This window comes from Podarcis vaucheri (assembly GCF_965113315.1).
Source record: "Podarcis vaucheri genome assembly, chromosome: 3".
NCBI lineage: Eukaryota > Metazoa > Chordata > Lepidosauria > Squamata > Lacertidae > Podarcis > Podarcis vaucheri.
In genome coordinates this window covers 48,617,724-48,632,948 of record NC_138761.1, presented here as the reverse complement: position 1 = coordinate 48,632,948, position 15,225 = coordinate 48,617,724, and the positions used below count along the sequence as shown (strand labels likewise).

The following is a 15,225-nucleotide window of genomic DNA, read 5'->3' as shown; positions in this document are numbered from 1 at the left end:
TATGTAACACTTGGACAAGTAAAGTTTGAATATATATGTTTTGTGATTGGTATAGCAAATTTCAAGAGAAATTGTATTTCCTTCTGCTCCTAAATGGTCATGACTTCACTGGGTGCTTTCTAAAGATTATTTAAAAAGTGACTCAGCTAGAGCAAAGCCAATAAAGTCTGAGTTACAGGTAAAAGCTCAGTAAAATCTGCTGTTAGTAATTCTAGGATTCTTTTTCTTCAAATATGTATATTAATGGTGTGATATGCATTTCATAGTGGTTCCTTCCTCTTTTGTTATGTTTTTTGGTTCTACTCTAATGATAAATTCAACCAAACACATAGTAAATATTACATTTGGACTGGCTATAAGTCTTTTAATACCTACTTGCATTTATTGTGATTGCTGCCTGGTTTGGCAGTAATATCCTTACTCATTGTATTCTAGCCTTCATTCTTATTTTTTCAGGCTCTTTCTTTCTCTGTTAGAACTAAATAGTTGTATGTTTGGCCATTCCCACCAACCCATAAAAAACTGCATTGCCTAGAATTCTTTGAAGGAGAAAAAGTGCTTCAGGTGTGCTTTAGAAGTATAGCATGTGTATAGCTGCACCTTCTCTACTTGGGTAGAGAACCATGCATGAGATATCTCAGGATTTGCTGCTTGTAAAATAAAACTGTGCAGAATATTCTTTGCTGATTCCAACATCCTTATCTCGTCTTCTCCCTTTTTCCGCAGGGGATGAGCGTTCCCATGATTCCCCAGCCCCAGCAGAAGCCCAGGCACAAGCTGGGATGGAAGCTGGTGGAAGAGGGAGCCGATGTTGCTGGACATGCTCTGTGACCCAGCTTAAGAAAATTTTCTGGGGTGTATTGGTGGTGCTTGGCGTCTGCTCCTCCTGGTCAGGTTCAACCCAGCTAGCAAAACTGACCTTTAAGAAATTTGATGCGCCCTTCACTTTGACATGGTTTGCAACAAACTGGAACTTTTTATTCTTTCCTTTGTATTACATTGGACATGTTTGTAAGTCAGCTGAAAAACAGTCTCCACAACAAAAATACAGGTAAGGCAGATTCATGGCTTTACTTGTGCTGCCTTATGTTATTTTCATTGGTATTGTATTAAATTCTCCTTCATATTGTTGCAAGATATGATTAGGAATTGTTTGATAAACAAAAGAAAGGAATGGAGGGGGTATGGGTCAAAGGAGAGAGAAATAAAAAGGGAAATAGCAAAGGTTTGGCATTGGGGAAACAGTCAATGTAAATGAGATGTCTTTACGTGTGACAGTATTATTGCTGCTTCAAAACATCATGCTACAAACACAGATAGCACCAATGAATCCTTCACTTGATATTTCTAGTGGTCTTCAAAAAGTGCAGCCTGCATTCAGACAGAATTTTGTTCCATTCCCCCCCCCCCCCGACAGTTCCTTACCTGATTTGATTTGTGTTTTATGTGATATTTCACACAATGTAAAAACTTCATCTGAAAAAGTTGTGGAATCTACTGGGAGTTTAGTGCACATTTCAGTTTTAATTGCTTCCAGGAAAATATCATTTGCAACCCTGTTATTCCCCACCCCCACCCCTTCAAAAAAAATTGCTTGTTGACATTTGATGCAGTTTGCCAGGATACCATTCTTTCCAGACATTTTCATGGGGGAACAGAAGTGCACATGTACATAAAGGGGGAGGAGTGGTGCCATGTCCAATGATGTCTGCTGTTATGCCACACCACATCCCCTGGTAGGTATGAGAATTAGTGTGACATAGTAGTATCAGAAAGCCACAGTTCCATAACGCAACCAGAAATAAAGTGTAAATGGAATGTCAGAAACCAGAACAGAAGTGCATTATAACCAGGAAAACTACAGCAATAATTTACATATCTGAATGTGGTGTGGTAGTAATTATTTTCTTACACAGCTGAGAGGTTTCCCATTTTATAAAGCATAGAACCTGCTGAGACTTTTTTCATATTTTATCCTTTTCCTATTTGATCTATACATTTTTCTAAGATTTGAGTTTCTACAATATATTTTGTGGTCCAGATTTCTCTCTCTTTATTTGATCACAGAGACGTTACTTGTGGACCTGCCGGCAAGGTCCATCAGATGGATTGATACAAGATACAGGACCTTCTCAGTAGTGGCCCCATAACCATGAAACACTCTCCTGTGGGAAGTGCACCAAGCTTCCCCATTGATTGCTTTAAAATGGACTCTAAAACACTGAAACATTTCCATCAAAATTGATAAATGACTATTATAGATAGATAAAAGAGTATTTAGTCTACTCTTTGAGGACAGGTTGTTACAATGTATAAAAGCCATAGCAGAAATTGGTAAATGAACAGGTGGTGTGTAGGGAGAAGGGATGAATGTATTTTGAAATGATAGTTGGAAAAGTTATTTTATTGGGTACAGCAAAGGAGGGAGGAAAATAGAGGGGACATCGGGGGGGAGTCAGCTTTTAAAATTTGTATTGAATTTGTATTGACTTGGTGACAGTTAAAAAAATTGGAAAATCAATAAAAATAATTGGTAAAAAAAAAAGGACTCTAAAGACCTGGCTGGTTACATCCACTTTTAATTAATTTGAGGTTAGCCTCAGCTTTATGTTGTAATTTCAACCACAGCTGCTGTTTTACTGCTTTACTTCTGGCCTTCAGATTGAATTGTTTTGAGACTGCAAATTTATCCTATTTTATTGGTTTTATTATTCTTATTGTGTGACGTCTTCTTGGAGAGGTTGTGTAGCGCTGAACTGCAGTATATAAATAAGATGCTCTGCAAAGATTAGAAAGATTTCAGTAGGTGAGAGATCCCCGTTTCCTGGATCTACCCGAACACATGCATAACAGTGCTAGAAAGCAGCCAGAAGATCTAACCTAATTTAGGACTAACCTAAATTCTGTATATACTTTCTTACTGATTGTTAGTCAGATACATTACATCCATTATGTCCATATTACTAATATGTTGTCTAACAAAAATCAAATGCTACTTGGCTGCTGATTTTTCTCACCAGGACATTCTTTGTTTTTGCATTTTATCCAGAGAGTAGTACATTTTCTTCTATTGCCTCATCTAAAAATATTGCACTGCTTAGAGAAAAGTAAAACAAAAGTACATTGTAGTAGGACTGAGCAAGATGTATACCAAGCTCTTCTTAGAACAATCACCCAGAAGTCTCACATTTCCTCAAGCTTAGTTTGCGGTTGTGAAGAAAACCAAGATTATGTTTACAGTCAGGTTCTTAGAAATCCAAAGGCCAATAAATTGACCACATGATTGTCTATGAAAGGTAGACAACATTTGGAGAAACAGCTGGTAGAGTTTTGAAGATGGTATTCCAGTCTTGATTGTGGAACAATGCTAGAGAACAAAATGCCGGTGTCTAAAATCTGTTGAATAGCTCAGCTGGTTAGAGCGTCCTGCTGATAATGCCAAGGTTGCAGGTTGGATCCCGGACAGCTGCCTATTCCTGCATTGCAAGGGGGTGGACTAGATGATCCTCAGGGTCCCTTCTAACTATGATTTTCTTCTATTCTAAAATGTCTCTATTCTGTTTACTTTCTAGCATTTATATCCAACTTTTCATCTATCATGGAACTCATTGCAATATAAATTTGGTTCCCAGGCACTGACTAGACCCAAACATCTTTAGTTGCAGCAAGATTGGCAGCCTCATGTTCCTTCAGAATGTACCCTGGGAGTCAACAGACCTGGCACAATAGTCTAGCTTCCCCATTGCATAGCAACCTACCTAGCACATTTCAAGCTTTATCCATGTTCGTAAGACAGAACTCACTCCATATAAATCTTATCTACCAAGAGTAGACTGGAAATTTCTCTTGGTCTCACCTTTTACTTCCACCTTCCTAATTACTGAAGCATGCCAATGGCCCGACTCCCCAAGGTGCTTATTTTTTTGTGTTGGACATGTCATATCCAAAGTGTAAAGCTTTGCCCCTAAAAGTGTGTCCCAGCCCACATGCTAAAGCTTGGTTGACAAATCTACCTGCTCCATCAAAGTCCTTCCTCTGATTCCACTGGGTTAAATAAAATGGGCATTATTTCCTATAAAATTTTATCATCTATTGAATATTATGGGTAATTTTTACTCCTACGTGCATGAGATTCCTCGTTATGTTTGTCTCCAGTAGGCCATTTAGAGAGTAGATTGTTTTGATTCTTGTTTTTATATATGTATCTGAAATATTGCAGGCTAGTCTTCTTGTCTTCAAGCCAGGCAAGCACCTCCAAACTATTTAAAAATATTACTAAGAGTGTTTCTCAGTAAGTTGCATACATGTTATTTATTTAGCCCAGCCCCATCTGGTGCCCTTCAGACATTTTGTTGGACTACAGCCATGCTGACATGGACAGGTGAGCAGTTATAGGTCAAAACATCTGGAAAGGACTAGGTTGGATAGATTGGTTTAGCCTTTAGAGCTGAAAACTTACTTATTTTTGCAGCCATGGGGCACTACACTAATCTGGGAAATCCCTGATTTAAATCTCACTTCAGCCGTAAAGCTTTACAACATTATCTCCAGAATGCCTAAGAATGCCAAATTCATAAACAGATTTACAGGCAAAATCAAATCATAACACAACTGTGGCAGTGATCCTCAGTTCTTGCCAAAAACCTCCTACAGGAAACAGGCTGAGAATTAACTACACAGAATTACATTATTCACCATTTCTTCCTGCTTTTCAAGAAATCTCCAAGTCATCTACTAGTTCTAGTCAGCTGACTATGATTAGATTATGGGATCTGTTGAGGTCATAGCTGGGAAGGGATAGCTTTGGAGCAGTTTTATTGATTTATATGTCCAAGTACGTGAGTCAGTACATTACTATGCCAGAACCTGGTTTTCAACTGACAGTATACTATACTGGATTGATATTTCTGATTCTGCCTGGTTGAAATAGATGATAGCATAACTAAATTAATTAATAAGGCAAAAAATATATTAATTTCTGATACATTTTTAACAGCTTAAGCAAGGGTTGTCCCAAAGTTTTCTGTTACATAATGGTCATTTGGTTTGTTTGTTTTTGGTCATCTGTTTTGTACACCATATGAACTCTGTTTTGAGAACAGCCATGGTGTCTTAGGGCTGTTTAAAATGTTATTGAAGAGTTACTTGATGCTTAGAATAAATGGCCTATGAGGTTTACCAAGATGATTCACTCATATAATATTTTATAGTGTTGTTGGTTTTATAGAGGCCTTGGCTTTATGGATATGTTCAAGGTTATCAATTACTTTATTGACTACTTGAATTTTGACTTGCATGAGTATTGAATTTTTACAGGTGATAGAGTGACCATATAATTGTCTAAACTTAGAAATGTCAGAGGTTCTCTGTCCTGCTCCTCACCTAACTTAGTTCTCACTGAACTTCTCTTTGTAATGGTTCTAAGTGTTAGGCGTCAACACAAGAGTATCAGTCACTTTGGAGCTCATTATTCAATTATTAAGTTGTCAAATGCTTAGACTTTTATCAGCAATTGCACAATTATGGCTTCCAGACATCCTGTTGTAAAGTTCTGTTTCCAGTTCTTGCAGGTTTTACCTTCCATTTTGTTGTTTATATTCTAGTATTAGGATGTTAAAGCTTTGTCGTTTTTATTTCTCTAGTTTTGGTCTTCAGTGCTATTCCAGTTCAGCCTTCTCTAACCAGGTCCAGCCCCCTGCAATGTAAGAATCTCAACTAAATCATACATGAAAGAGGGCCATCCAGCTTCTGCTTAAAAACTTCCAAGGAAGGATAGTCCACTACCTCTTGTGGGAGTCTGTTCCATTGTGAAACAGTTCTTATTGTCAGAAAGTTTTTCCTGATTTTTAGTTGGAACCAGTGGTTTTTCCCCCAAGGGGTACTCAAGGGTATGCAGTACCAGCACCTCTTTTTGTTGTTGTTGTTAAAACATGTGGTACTTACTGTAACAACTTCATGGTGAGTGCTGACACCTATTTTTCTAGAAAAAAAGCACTGGTTGGAACCTCCTTTCTTGTAACTTGAATCTAGCCTGGTCATTGTGTGTGCACACATGTATACATGAGGGAGAAAGACTGCCTAAAATAAAAACTAAAAATACGGTAATTGGGTTTTTATAAGGAACTTTATTGGAAGCTTTAAACCTGCAGCAAGTTCAAAAGTTAAGTCCTGTTCTTGGGGTTTCATGTCTCTCTCTGCCTAAATTGTAACTGGAGCAAAATAAAGCTGTAATCTATAGATAGGTGACTGACTGGTATGTTTTCATGCAAGCTTTTTATCATAGTATAATCAGAGCATTTTGAAGTTTTCATTTAATTCACTTAATTATGATTTAAAGGCACCGTTAGGCTATTTTGGTAACATGTTATTAGTTTAGTATATAAAGTTGATGGCTCTGTTTCTCAGCCTTAAACATCTTAAGGAAGACAGACAGTTCCAGTGGCTGCTGCAAGTCATAAAAGCCCATGTGACAGATAGATAGGTCTAAATTCTGCTTGTGATCAGCTAAATAATTTCTATTCCTCCTTCCTCTGAAGATGGAAGGATTTAATTTCAACCACAACTGCACAGCATATTTAAATCGATGTAGTTCTACAGCATCAATGAAAGTAAAATGTGTTTTCCCATTCAAGTTGCAAACGTCTCATGTTAATGTACAAAACATCTCAGATACTTGTAATACAACAGAAATACAAACTGCTTATGAAATTGTTTACTGTTTTGCTAACCAGCAGTCCCCCAAGTGTTGTTGGACTGCCTGACCACTTTGTGGGGGCTGACAGGAGCAGTAATCCAACAACACCAAAGGATCATAGGTTAGCCACCCTCCACCACTCTAAGGCATACAGCAGGTGATCCTGACAGAAATTGCACAAAAGGACAGCCAAAGCTTCATCCAGTCATTGTGGTCTGGTGGTCAGTGGAGACAGCAGACGAACTTAGGAAGAGTCTGAAGAAGAGCCAAAATCTCTTAAAAATGGAATTTGTGAGAGTAATAATAATAATAATAATAATAATAATAGACTGTACATTTAAAGAGAGCAATTCTTGAACAATATTTGGGTGGCTGGAGATGCAAAAAGGGCCTATACATATACAGACTATAGGATCCATCCACATGAAAGTTTCACATAGCTTACAAACACAGTTTGAATGTGTTTAAACTTTTCCTCACACCTTTACCCAAGTGTGGGTACAAAGCAGAAGCCAGGGCAGAGTACACAGGGTACATTCCCCTCACCTTCATAGTTATGTTTAACATAATGAGTGAAAAGGGCCTCAGCAATTATTAGAGAAGCACAACCGGTATATCAGTAATATAGATAAGCAGAGTTGCAGAAAAGATTCAGGTCCCAGCATATAGTCTGAAGACTCATGTGACCACCATGCCAGTGATGCTGAGCAGGTTTGATTCTAGTCTGTGCTTGAATGGGAGACCACCTGGGAAGCCCATGTTATGCCTTGGTTTCCATGGTGGAAGAAAGGCGAAATAGAAATGTAAGAAAATAAATAAATTTTATTAGCATGATTGTGGGGGGAAGTGGTGGTTTTAAACAATGATAGAGGTTTTATTTTTATTTTTTTAAATGATATTTATTAAAAAATTTAAAATTACAAAGAAAAAAAGAAGGAAAAAACAAGAAAAAGAGAAAAAGAAAGACAACAGTAGATAAAAGTAACAATTAAACAATACCAATCAATAGAAACCAAAATCAAAAAGAAAAAACAAAACACATATTCTTACATAATTCTTTTTAACATTTCTGCTAAAGCCACATAATTTCATTCCAACATTTTTCTAATACTCATTAATTTTACGATACTTTTCTAAATAAATTTTTAAAACTTTCTTCCAATCTTCATCCATCGTCTCTTCTTCCTGGTCTCGGGTTTTGTCAATCCTTTCTATCCCATCCATCTAGTCCATCAACCTGGTGACCTTATATCCGAGGCTCTTAAGTCTCTTCCATGTCCCTTCCGCTGGTCTTCTTCATGTTTATACCTGTACTTTACTTTGTCTTCTGCTCCTTTCACTCGGGGAGATTCCAACTTGACAATATTTGTGTCCCTTCTCGACAAGTCTGCCCCTTTTCCATGGTCAACACTGAAATCCATGTGATATTTAAAGGCATGTTTCAAGGCCCCTCTAAAATTAGGGGCCCCCACAGCTCCGAGCTCCCCCCGGCCTAAAGCCAGACTTGAAAAGTGAAAACATCTCTGCATAGGGGGGTCCATCCAGCCCCCCATCTCCAAGCCAAGCAGAACTCCATCTCTCCAAGTCTGACTCTTTCCAGGTTCATTCATCAAGTCCAACGACTCATGTTCCTGCTGGGCCACAGCTCCCTCCATCTCTGCCACCCGAGGTCCAGCAACAGCCTCCTCCCTCATCTCATCTGTCAAAGCGCATTCCTGGATTAATTCCTGAGTGGGTTCTATATAGGTACCCACTGCCTGTCCAAAATTTCCTATCGCAGCTGTCATCAAATCCATTTTCTCATGTAACTGTTCCAATAAAGCACTTGTCTTGCAAAAGGCAAGCACCAAAGCCCCTGAGCACATTCTTGTTCAAGGTCGAAGTCTGGTCCCACAATCTTTAATCTTTTACAGCTGCAAAACTCCCCAGTTCGACTTTAAAAACAGTTTCACAAGCTCCCTCTAGGGGAAGCAATTTCTATTTGTATCCGTCTTTTTTTCTCCTCTTTTTTTTTTTAAAGGCAGATTTAGCAACAAAGTTTTCCTTTTTCTGATATTTTGTCAATATTTTGTTCCTTTTAAAAGTGAAAGGGAACAATGGAATCAATATGTTTCTATTCTTTTAACTATCTGTCAGAAACGTTTGTCCATAGTCAATGAACTTCTCCAAAACCCCGCTCCCAGGTTCAAGACGGTGGAAAATTACCTTTCTTTACTCTCTCTTCTGCAGGTTTAAACAATCTAAAAAAGGTTCCCCCCTCTTCTCCTGCTTCCAAGGGGGGTTCAGTAATTTTAAATGATGAAAATTTAGTCCTTTACAAACGTCTTTCTGAACTCTAGCTTGCCGTGTCTTTGCTTCAATCTATCTACAAAAAGCAGAAGGCGGACTTCCTGTTTAGACCTTCCCACTTTCGGTGCCTAATTAAAAAAAATTTACAGTCCAATTTTCCATTCTACTCACGGGCAGTTGTTTGAAATCCAATTGTCCACAGGAAAAAGTCAGCGCTCTCCGGCAACAGCAATGCGACTTCACTCCGGGAAAGAAGCAGTCGATTCAAAGCACCACGCCACTCACCCCACGTCGCTCCGGATCCCCAGAACAGGGTTTCCCCGCGAGTGGAGGGGGCGCAAAGGTGCCAGCCGTATCCCACGTCCACAGGCTTCTCCCGCCTGTGGTTTTTGATGGGTCTCCGCCTCGCCGTGACGGTTCAGACCCTGTTTTCCACGGAGCGGGTTCCTCCCGATCGGAGGAAATCTGCCATTGCCAGAGGCGCCAACCTGGAAGTCTGATGCAATGATAGAGGTTTTACTAGATACTAGAGGTCACTGAGTGGTTGAAATGGCAGTTTAAAACAAACTTTGAATATAGTGTAAAGAGAGCAGGAAAAATATTTTTGTGTTACCTTCTGTGTTGTACTCATCTCTGCTATATCTCCTTGGTAAAACTGTTTTTAAAAGAAAGAAAAATCCTCAGTGTTGATCCATCCCTGCTTTATTCAAACATCTGCTGTTTAAAACCACCATTTTCCTCTCAGTGCTTCTCCGCTCCTCAACTTGCTTTACTCAACTTTCTGCCATTGTTTTAAATCACTGCTTTCCACCCTCTCATCCTTTCCTTGGGGCTGATGGAAACAAAATGTCTAAGTTGTGCTCAGGCGATAAAGCAAAAATAGTGGGTGAGGTAATTAGACAGCACCCAGCAAAACATCTTATACACACACACACACAAATCCATCCACACAATGTGCTTCAGTGTTTCCATATTTGGATAACATACCATTTTGTGTTTGTTTCCCCCCTCCTTTATCACATTACCCATGAATCAGAAAAATCCAAATTGAATTGGGGACAGGGCAAGAGTGCAGGCTGTCACTTGAATGAGGTCAATGTTGTGTGGGCAGTACTAAAATATGCAGATATGGGATGCATCAAATCCGCTTTAAACTGTTGTGTGTGGTGCCTCTCAGTTCCATGTTTTTCAAACCTTCAAATCAGCATGGAGCTATACCCATAGCAAGGCTCTCTTCCCTGCAGCACTGTTACCATTCCCTCATTGATTACTTAGGTGCAGGACAGGATGTCGGCATGCTAAAGGGAAGAGCTAGATTTTTTTAATCTTCTGGGAAGATCTTTAATGAACTCCCCTAAAGGAATGGAACTCTTTAGAAAGATATACGGTAGTTGGTTAGGCATTTACTTGAATGCTCTGCTGTTTTAATGTCTGGAATTGTTACTGCATCTTAGTACTCTGGTGTTGGCACCTTGCCTACACTGCAGCAAATTCCTCATACTTCTCAGCAAGGAAGATTTTGCTTTTCTCTTTTTCATTTGGATCACTTTAGCAACTTTTATGTTGATCCCTTGAGGAACACAATGGCACTGCTGAAGACGGCATTTATTTTGCTCTTGGGATAAGAACCAGGCATACCACCTTGAGCAACTTGGAGGAAAGGTGGGGGGAAACTAATATCTAAGAAATTCTGACTCCCACAAAGTGCTACTGGCAGACTGCACTCCATCACTCCCACCACCCACCACACAAATGCTTTGCATTTGGATAAATACAGTGAAAAGCCCTCATTACTGAGTATTGAGTGATGGTGCATTTGACTCCTTTATGCAATTCTGTAAGCATTTGCATTTACATTATAGTGATTGATCCACCTTCCTGTTCATCTCCCCCAGCTAACTGAGAGTATTACTGCACCAAATATGCTTTGTTAGCAGAAATAAGTGGGCCTCATCCCTTTGATGACCTTGCTATACTGTCAAGAACTTCATCACAAACAGAATCTGACATGTGCTCTGTAATATTGGAACCTTGAGACCTTTTGTTCGCGCAATAATTTAAGCAGTGTTTTTCTTTCTGTTCTGCTGTGTTATAAAATTAATTTTCCTGCCATTCTTTTGAACCTACTTTGCAATGAAGTGATATTGTGTAATTTGCATTTCAAGAAGGCTCGTTGGTTCCTTAGCACACAGATCAAATTTGACTACATTCACATAAAGATGTCTAATACAATTTACTGCATGCAAAGGGGAAAGGGGGAGTTAAGATCTGTGTTTCATTTTTGTTACATCTTGGAATTTCCTTGAAAACTTTAACTCCCTTTAAAAAAAAAAAGCTTGCTTAATATTCATGGTGAACCAAAAGGGTTTTTAATGTAAGTTAGCTTAGGAGCTATCAGTCCAAGTGTGTCACTGAACCTTCTCTGCATTCTTACAGCCCCATATGTAAGGTCTTTGAGATACTTTTGCCATAATAAACTACAGAATTATTGTTTGTGTTCATTGTTTGTTAATGATACCTTGTGGGTTGATTGAACAATTTCAGAGATTGTTTTGGGAGAAATGGACAGCATACGCTTATAAACTACTTTCAAGACCTAATTTTTGTTGCCCTTAGAAAAGCTTTTACTGCCCTTCATTTCCAAACAATGCCCTCACGCTTTTTGGAGGGAAAGTAGAAAGGGGTTCCCTATGCACAGTAGACATGTATCTGTAAGTTTTTCAAAGTAGGTTCTTCAAATATTCTTAAATTATTCTGAGCAACTGAGTCAGTCAAGACTCTGACAGCCACATTCTGCACTAGTTAAAGCTTCTAAATTGTTTTCAAGGGCATTACAATAGTCTGACCCAATACTGCCTTCAGGCAGTGCTCTAGCATCTGCCCAGTCTCACCTGATTCAAGTGACAGGGAGAAATAAGAGTTGGGTGTCATTCACATATTGATGGCACTTCAATTCCTGAATGACCACTCACTGCACAGCTTCATATGGAGGTTAAAAGGCATGGGAAATAAGTTGGAACTTTGCAGGATGCCACAACACAACTCCCTTGGGGCCAAGCAAAAGTCCCCTACACCGGTCACTGGAACTTGCTCCTCAGCTAGGAGTGGAACCATTATATTACTGTGCCTTCCTCTCCCAAGCCACCAGGTCAGCCCAGGAGAATATGTCGCTCCCAGAATAGGGCAGAAAGAACTAAATAAACGCCACACATGTATTAATTTTCCCAAATGTGTCTTAATTAATTTATGATTGTTCTATAATGGAACTGGCAATAGAGGGAATTTGGAAGGATACAGTATCTCCTTTAATTCCAACTCTTCTCTCATCTCGTAACCTGAATGTTTTGTTTTTCAGTCCCAGTTGAGGCTCTGTAGAAACTTACAAATAAAAATTAAGGTTTTTCAGGTTTGAAAAGTAAAAGAAGTTTAACTAAGTATTTGGTTTGATTCTACAGCTGCTACAGAATATGAAACATAGAGGGTCTGATCATTTTCTTTTCTTGTTTTAGGGAGTGCTGTCAATTTTTTGGAGATAATGGCTTGACACTGAAGGCATTTTTTACCAAGGCAGCACCCTTTGGTGTTCTTTGGACACTCACAAACTACCTGTACTTACATGCAATAAAAAAAATAAACACCACGGACGTCTCCGTGTTGTTCTGCTGCAACAAAGCTTTTGTGTTTTTGCTTTCGTGGATCGTTCTCAGGGACAGATTCATGGGAGTGAGGGTAAGTGATTATTGACCTGTTTTTCTACCACTCAACTTTTCAGGAGTTTCCCTACTGGGAAAACATCGCTATAACAGATTGCATTTTACTCTTTAAAGTGGTTCTTCCTGTGTTATTTCCTAAGATTTTGAATGTTCATTCCAAAACAAAGTTACTGGTGAACATAATCATTTTAACTTCCTACCTTAAGTTATCACTACCTGATACATTAATATATGGAGTTACATTTATTGCTTTTCTATTCTAGTTGAAAAATATATATTAAAAATAAAGTGAAGCCTCCTACAGCCAAAATTTAGACTTTGTGCTTTGTAGACCTTACTAATGATTTGCATATTTTAAGAGGATTTCATGCTTAGTCAGTTCTGTTGTAAAGCAGATTTATCTCCTACTAAGTATAAATCTCAACCCTTCCTGGACTACTGGCCTTCACTAAAGTGCTTTTCAGATGGTCTTTGAGTATACAAATGTACATGCTCACAGGGGTCTAGGTTAATACCTCCAGTTCCCATCAAGCCCAATCAGCATGACCAGTAGTCAGGCATGAAGGGCAGTGTGGTCGAGCAATATATAGGGGGCAAAGGTTTGCCATTTCTGTTTTAAACAAATAAATAAATAAATGCCTATGTACACTCATAACATGCACACCCCCCCCAAAAAAAAGAGTAAGCTGAAATGTGGTTATAAATTCACCCTCTTTCATGGCCATCAATTGATTTTAAAACCTAATGCAAGCATGTTTAAAGCCAGATATTTTCTCTTTCCACATGCAGAGCAACATAGGAAAGAAGCTCAACTGTGTATAGCATTATGATTTCAGTTCAAGAGTTTGAGGCTAAAACTTTCTTTTCTAATTTGTAGGTAAGAGAGCTCAAAAGTATTGCAAGAGGTCTATAACATAAGTAACAAAAAGAATCATGCAAAATTTATAATACATGGTGCATAATGTGTTTGATAGATTTTGCTTTTGAATAAAATTCTTTATAAATTGTACTGATAAAGAAACAACATAAAGCTCATACATATGAATACAGTATATATTTTTGCAATTAAAGAAATAAAATTTTGGCAAATAAAATAAACTTTCATTGAAACATAGAAACATGACTTGTTAGCCTGTTGTGCTGTGCTATCTTTGTATGTAGCAAAGTGTTACAACATTGCTATGGTCAAGTTAACTATTCCTCTATGCCAGTTATACTATTTCCCATGAAAAACATCCATCATTGTATTAAAAATATGTTATTGTAAATATACATGCATTGTTATTTATTTAAAACATATATATTTAAACTTTCTGCCTCAGAAGAGACGCTCAAGACAGCTTACATCACAATCATAAATTATTTCAAAATATGCATGCTACAACAATCAACACACAGGAGACAGCAGGTTTTTTTTTAAAAAAACTATATCAAATCAATAGCAGCAAAGGGGGGGGGGCAAAAAGGTACAGCTTTTATTGTACTATATAGTACTAATATAGCAGGCTAAATAGGGGTAAATGGGTGTTAAATATGCAGAAGATGAGTGAAAACTCTAGACTCCATAAACTACATCCATGGGCAAAATCTGAATCAAGGTACGTTGCACACATTTTGAACTTCTGCATTTTTTGCATGATGAGTCCAATCATTATTTCAATACATTCTGTACCTTTCCCATTATTTTGGGCCACCTTCCACCCAAATTAGACAAAATGAGTGAACATTTTAATCCAAACATTGAAAACCAGAAGGCTGTCAAAATGGGTTTTAGTGCTTTTAAATACATCTTGACAAATAATTTCAGAAAACCTCAATGGCTATTGGGTGAAGTTGTTCCTAAGCAGTGGAACCAAATACTCTTTGTGAGCATATGGTCTTGGTGACTATGATGAATCTAGAATTTTAGTTTGCACCTTTCCCCACTTATTTTCTACTAATGATGTGACAGAACCTGAGTTGCCAGAAAATTAGTAGTAAGCACAGGTCTCAAATACAGGGGGGCCGGGAGTGGAGGAATGCTCTATGCTCAGTTGAGAGTTCAGTCATACATAATCACCCACCCACTTAGGTCAAGCTGCCTCCAAAGGAACTGAATGAAAGCAAAGAAGGCACATTCTTCTTTCTTGGGTGGGAGGATATTTTAGTTGTGATCCACACTTCTTGGAATATGTCTCACAGACATCAATGGGGATCATCGTGCCAAAGATGATTGATTGAAAGCTGTAATGTTCTTGGTAAAGCTGAATTAACATTACTTCCTTCTCCTGGAACATTGCCAGCTTTCCCTTGTTGTTTAGTCGTTTAGTCGTGTCCGACTCTTCGTGACCCCATGGACCAGAGCACGCCAGGCACTTCTGTCCTCCACTGCCTCCCGCAGTTTGATCAGACTCATGCTGGTAGCTTCAAGAACACCATCCAACCATCTCATTCTCTGTCGTCCCCTTCTCCTTGTGCCCTCCTGCTTTCCCTTGAGTAAATGATAAATTAAAGGTAAAGGGAGCCCTGACTGTTAAGTCCAGTAGCAGA

General features: G+C 38.6%; 1 protein-coding gene across 4 annotated transcripts in view; it reads left to right on the top strand.

Annotated features, from left to right (window-relative positions):
• The window catches only part of SLC35F3 (solute carrier family 35 member F3), a 97,330-nt gene that overhangs the window by 73,212 nt on the left and 8,893 nt on the right, over nt 1–15,225 (top strand). For all 4 annotated transcript variants that reach the window (XM_082215071.1, XM_082215072.1, XM_082215073.1 and 1 more), the window contains 2 exons: nt 727–1,051; nt 12,493–12,712. In XM_082215071.1, coding sequence (XP_082071197.1) covers nt 727–1,051; nt 12,493–12,712 — 545 coding nt within the window. The remainder of the gene's footprint in view (nt 1–726; nt 1,052–12,492; nt 12,713–15,225) is intronic.